Source organism: Streptopelia decaocto, assembly GCF_964273445.1.
Source record: "Streptopelia decaocto genome assembly, chromosome: 2".
NCBI classification, from domain to species: domain Eukaryota; kingdom Metazoa; phylum Chordata; class Aves; order Columbiformes; family Columbidae; genus Streptopelia; species Streptopelia decaocto.
Window position 1 is genome coordinate 111,525,394 of NC_138655.1, and position 6,530 is coordinate 111,531,923.

At 45.0% G+C, this 6,530-nt stretch overlaps 1 protein-coding gene across 3 annotated transcripts in view; it reads right to left on the minus strand.

Moving 5' to 3' along the window:
- The window catches only part of UBP1 (upstream binding protein 1), a 41,138-nt gene extending 36,194 nt beyond the window's left edge, over positions 1-4,944 (minus strand). The window contains exon 1 of one of the 3 annotated variants that reach the window (XM_082044296.1): positions 4,278-4,944. In XM_082044296.1, the coding sequence (XP_081900422.1) occupies positions 4,278-4,390 (113 nt within the window). In that variant the 5' untranslated portion in view covers positions 4,391-4,944. The remainder of the gene's footprint in view (positions 1-4,277) is intronic. The other 2 variants (XM_082044295.1, XM_082044297.1) reach the window with 2 other exon arrangements.
- Between the last annotated feature and the right edge of the window lie 1,586 nt (positions 4,945-6,530).

The following is a 6,530-nucleotide window of genomic DNA, read 5'->3' on the forward strand; positions in this document are numbered from 1 at the left end:
TTTTGGGTGTGAGTACTACAGCATTCAAGAACACCCAGGTCTTTTGAAACTTTACAGCACGGTTTACAAGGACAAATACCTTGAGAAAAATGCTTCTCAAGCCATTTTTGAATTAGTTATGATCTCAAAGCCAAGTTCTGCATTGTTAAGAGGCCTCGACAAGTCACAGGAAAATGTAAAGAATGGGAGAGCTGATACTTCTTAACACTTTTGCTGTATCCACAAAAAGCCCAGTCTGATGCAGGATGAAACCACTGAAAGTAGCTTCTGGGAAACAACTTTCTCTGAAGAAGCTGTCAAGTGCAACATGAATGAGAAAACAGGTGCAAATGTAATGCTGTTAGTGGGATTCCTACAACACATCATACAGAAACTGGTTAAAGGCCTCAACTTATTGCAAGCCTGGCACAAAATGCAAAAAGCAATCAATAAAAGAAAGAACAATATTCTCATCATCAAAACCTCTGTCTTCCTAAGCTCTTGAAGGTACCAAAGAAAAGTTGTAAAAATAGTATTTGTTCACAACAACAAATCCACAGTTCTCCATCTACTCCTCCAACACAGGGATGTCCGGCAGCTACTCTCTAACTTGCAGCAGCTACAGTACAGATTTCTCCTAAGTGGAAGTAACACAGAAAGCATAAATCAGGGTAAACCTGCTGTCCTGCTCTCAAATCCCACACACCTGTCCACCATGGGAGGTGACATGGGAACAGAGAAGATAGTTATGCAACCTGAAAAATCTTTCCCTTAAGAATTTAACTGGTCTGCTTGATGTCTTGAAACATAATCACACATTCAACTTGAAGACAAAAACAAAACAAAAAAAAAACCACAAACCCCCACAAAACAGTGTCAGTGATCTAGAACATGAGGTTTATTTTTCAACATGTTTTATCAGTGGTAACAACGGGAAGAGGTTTAGGTTTGTGGATTGTCTTTTTCCTTAAATGTCGATTTCCTAGCAGGTATTTACATATTTGTGCGCGTACACAAAGAATCAAGGTCCAATTCTAATCAGTACATAAAATTTCATTTCACAGAGTCTAGATGTTAGTGAATTTTCTTTTTCTACAGCGTAATACATAAAAATAGAACAGACCACTGCAACAGAAACTTTTTTTAATATATTCCACAGAAAGTACTGTGTAGAGCTTAAAATAGAAAAGAAAAAATTTGAGGATACCTTAAGTAAGCGGTCCTCTGAAAAAAAACCCAACATAGACAGTAGCACATTCTCAAAAGAGTAAGATGCATCAGGGGAAGCATAAACAGTCATTGTGTCTGTCAGAAAGTAACAGTAGCCACAAAGAAAACAAGTCCTGAATAAGATAACTTCATTTTTTTTTATTTTTGCACAGCGATTATGAAGTTAAGACAGTAACTGCCATGACTGTATCACGTTCATCAGAAGGCAAAAAAAAAAAAGTTTGTCAGGTACCCGAAAGTTGTCTCTCTTCTCCATTTGAAAACAAAGCATTGCATTCTATAGTAAGACAATGATTCCCCACCTTCATGGTTACTTTAGCCTAAACTTTGGAAGAGAGTTGCCACACAAAACTCCATCACCATCCCAGGCTCTGGCAGCCCAGTGAGGAAGCACAACTGACCACTCTGATCTTTACAGCCAGCTCCATTCTCCAAAGACACTCCAACTGTTTGGGAGATGCAGCAGAGCCAAACCAACCTGATTCTCCAAAAATGGAGGATTGTCTGGATGTATTTTCGTACAGTCTTTTATACAGACTTTCCCATTTTGGAACCAAGAGTCATCTTTTTCAATTTAGTTTAATAAGCCTCAGGTTTTAATCTAAAAATACATACCAAAATAGCAACTTCTGAAATAATCATCAAGTTCCTCAATGACATACTTCAATTTTAACACTACAAATGCCATTGGATTTGAAAGCATTGAAACAAATCCATATACTAAGCTTCCAAATCACATATAAACGTTCAGTTATTAAGGTACTTGTCCTTATATTAATGCTCAATTAGGTTAATTTAAATTAATTAATTAATCAAATAATTCATTACATGAAAAATGGCGTCTGCTAGAGAAATGGCAGGCACTTCCTAAAACTTGTATTTTCAATGAAAGTCTCCATTTTTTAACAGTTCATAGCAACAATCAATGGTCCCAAAAATGTGTTACAATAGATGACAGATTTAAACACTGTGACAGTCTTAAATCTATACAACAGCACCATGACCAACTGAAGTTACCTGTGATACTCAAAAAGTCACTATCACTAAAGGTACTATGTTTTTAGGTAGGTTTTTGAGGGGGGTTGACTCATCTGACCATAATTGCTATCAGTTTAATAGAATTTTGTGCTTATAGGCATCAAAAGACATTAGAACAGCAATCAGAAAAACTAGGCTTCAAAACTTTATGGAAATTTCAAGAACTATTTAAAACCATGTGAATCTGCAGAGAAATTTTGTCCAGTCAGCTTCATTTTAAAGAAAGTACAGCTACTGGACAATGGATATGAGCAGATTTCTTAATAAGAATAAACACAGGAGTAATGCCATATATTCAACTTCAGGGCATTGATCGATCGTCAACTTCAGAAGCACCAACTATGTTATATACCACCCTAATAGGTAAAAAGTTTATGTGCAGGTCTTCCTAATAAAATGCAGGGGCATATAGCTTGGGGAGCTCTCCTAGCATTCTCCTCTAGAGAATATTTCTCTTTCTTCTATCATTTTTTTTGAAGTGACCAGTAATTAGCTTCTACTGGCACACAAAACAGTGACAATTAACATCTTTGGTCTTCATGCTACACCACTTGTCTTAGTTTTCCCCTCTCACATCACTTGAAAGGGCATGATTTCCTTAAAGGAGAAATATGAACAACACATAAAATCAGTAACATGCTTGCTGAAATCACTTGAGTCCAGCAAACGCTAACTGCTAAAAGATGATCCCTTTGTGTGTTCTGAGATTAAAGTTACAAACAATGTTAGTGTGGAATAAAATCCAGACGAGCTGAATACAAAATCATGAGTATTTTCATGAAGAGAGGTGAAATACCTTGCTGTCTGAACTGCCAAGTTCTCAAAGTTACTGTTAATTAAAAAAAAAAAAAAAAATCAAACCCCAAACAAAACAAAAACTCCATCAAATACGTATCCCACCATAAAACTGCTGAGCTCACAATCCCAAACACTAGCAAAAGGGTCAACATTTCTATTCAGCTAAAACTCTTTTATTTATAACTTTGAACAAATATACTGTCATTCCAACACTTCACCTGGGAAGCACTACTTTATATATATATATATATATATATATATATATAAAAACCAGCCAAAACTTGTGGTGGCTTTCAAGTTTCAGGTAACTGAGCAAACGTGTCTTCCACATAGGCTAGGCCATCAAAACTATCAAATTCCAGTGTTGTTCTTCTCCAGACTCTCAAAATACTAACTAATATTGTTAAAAACTTCAGACTAAAATGTCTCCCAATGCCTCCAAAGCAGTTTCCCTTCTTCACTATACGAAGTCACTCAGGAATCTACACGTTCTGCCCATAACTGAGATAAAGTATACTTATTTCAAACAAGCATAGTTTTATCTTAACTTCGAAAAAGCACAGGCAAATGCTATTTAAACACTTTTACTGCAAAACCTGGAAAACTATCAAAAGGTAAAGACACTGCCAAGTTGATTAAGAACAGAAAGAGCTACATGGCAGGAAAAGAAAAAAGCAAACGTCACTAAAGACACATACTACACCAAAATATGAAGGAATAAGCAGGCTGATTAAAGTACAACCACACTACTGGCCTATTAACTACCACAACGAGAAGGAAAATTCCTCTAAACGTTAGCGAAAACAGCTGTCGTTGTTTATTATGAACCAGAATTATATTCGCCGAACAGAAGATGATCATCGCCTGACACACGGGGCCCCGTTACGTAGCCTAGAGGACCGAGAAATGCCATTTTTACAGTGGAGACGATACATTCAGGGCAAAAGCCCGAGCAGCAGGCCGCTGGAGCAGAGGGAGGAGGCAGCCCCCTCCCGCCATGAGCAGCGGGCGGCAGCCGCTACCGGGGAAGAGGCGGCGGCAGCGGCCACCGGAGACCCCGGGCCTCCAGGAACCGGAGGAATTAAAAAAAAAAGGAGGGTGTAAAGGAAGGGAAGGTGGGGGGAAGCCCCGGCTCCTTCCCGCGCAGCAGCACGGGCAGGGCGGCCCGAGGGGGCCAGTGCGGAGGCGGCGCCCAGCGCTCCCCTGCCCCCGTTCCTCGGGCGAGGAGTTACCTCATGCTGTAGGCACCGGCTCCCAGCTCCTGCCCGATACCGGAGAGGCTGGCGTCGAAGTCGTGCACCAGCCCGGACTCGATCACTTCATCCATCTTCAGCACCCACGCCATCTTCCACCGCCCCCCGCGCTCCCGCGGGAGGAGCCGGACGGGGAGGGGCCGCTCAGCCCCGGAGCCGCCGCCGCTGCTCCACCGGGAGGCGGCGCCGGGAGAGGCCGAAGGGCTGAAGGAGGCGGGGGGAGGGGGAGACGTGCGGGGGTGCGAGGGGGGAAGGGAGGGGGTCCGCGTTCAGCCCCGGGGGGGCCCTTTCCCCGCGGCGCGACCAGGGCGCGGGGTGGCTCTCAGCATCCTGCGCTCGCCCGGCCGCCGCGGGGGGCTGGGGACCGGGCGGCCGCCGCCGACCGGGCGCTGCCCAGGGCCGCCTCTGCTTCTGCCACCGCCCGAGCTCCGACACAGCCCAGCGGCGCCTCCCGCCGCATCATTCGCCGGGGGCGGGAGGCGGCGGCGGCGGCAGCAGCGCGGGCACCCGCCGCACGCGGCTGTAAGGGCCCCCCCTGGGGCCTCCCCGCGGGAGCCGCGCGCCGCCCCGGCGTGCCCCCACTCGCGCGCAGCGCCGCCGCTCACGCCAACATGGCGGCTACTTCCACCCCCTGAGTGGCTGCCGGGGCTGGGCTTTCCCGCGCGGGAGCCGCCGATTGGCCGGCCTCCTCCAGAGAGCCCAACCACAGGAGGGCGGGGAAGGGCGAGGGGAAAGCGTAGCCAATGAGCGGGCACCTCCCCACGTGAGGCGACGTCACCGGGTGACAGCCCCCCGGAGCTCCGCCCCAGGGCCGGAGGGTTCCGTCCCCGTCCCCCCCACTACCCCGCAGCACCGCGGCATGCTGGGAGCACCCCCGGAAACGGAAGTGGGGGGAAAACGGAAGTGGAGCCCTGTGGGCTGACTGACAGTCGCTGGTACGGTCGATGCAGAGACAGAAGGAAGAGACAAGACACGAAAATACTTAACGTTTTATGTCTCGTGCGCTACCTCACACACGCTCTAAACACGCTCTGTTTCATGGGAGGAACATCCGGGACTTCCAAGTGTCCAGCTTTGTTAGAAGAAAAGCGAGTCCCCAAATGCGGGTGGGGCTCACCCAGCAATGGTGGAACGTAGAGGGTCTGAACCCTTTTACCGGCGGGTCGCTAGGAGGAAGCTGCTGTAAAGGGACAGACGACAAGTAGATCTGTTAATGGCGTCTTTCAGGTTAAATGGCGTCCGCCCCGTGGTAAGGTGAAAAGTGCACTGACCATACAGAATTTTCTTTGCTTAGTATTCATTACTAACTAATAATTAGTATTAATTACTAGTATTCTAATAACTAGTATTCATTAGAACAGGCTCCCCAGGAAAGTATCACGGCCCCAAGCCTGACAGTGTTCAAGAAGAGACTGGACAAGGCCCTCAGACACACGGTGTGAACTGTGGGGTTGTCCTGTGCAGGGACAGGAGTTGGACTTGATCCTTGGGGGTCCCTTCCAACTCATTGCATTCTGTGATCTCCTCTGTTTCTTTCTGGCCCTGGAGTTGTTTCTTGGGCCGTTTTGTACCAACTGAAGTCCCTTTTGTAGGTTCTGAGGTGCACAGAGTCTGCCTTTCTGTCTTTTAATAGGGGCAAACCAAGTTAAATCCAGATGCATTCAGGTAGCGTCAGATTCCTCTTTCTGGAATATGAATTTATATTTTGTAAAAATTACAAAAGTAGCTTGATTTTATGCTGTTATTATTTTATATTCTCCAAGGGCAGGATCCAAGAGGCAATAAAGATTTTAATAAACAATTCTTACTGAATTTGGAGAAGCCTGGGAGGGATGCAATGAAGAACTGGAACTGCCAGGGGTTTAGATTTTAGCCCTGACGCCTCTGGTCATAAAATACTTAGTCCAGTGAAGGTGTGGTCATAGGGTAAGTTACACATGACCTCATATAAAGAAGGGTTCTCAAAAAAACTCCAAAATGTTAACAGTTCAGAGGATTGTTAAATAAATTCATGAGAAGTTTCATTAAAATGATACATCCAGTGAGCAAACTACAGAAAAGTGTTGAGACTGTAAAATACATTTTTTCATGTAGTTACATACGTTAAGTACAATTGGTAAAGATTTTCAAAAGATACAGGTCAGGAAGGCCCTAACTTCATTAATGATTAACAAAATACAAGCTGTTCTTCAAAGTGTACATACAACATCCTCCAAGCCAGAGAGAAGCACA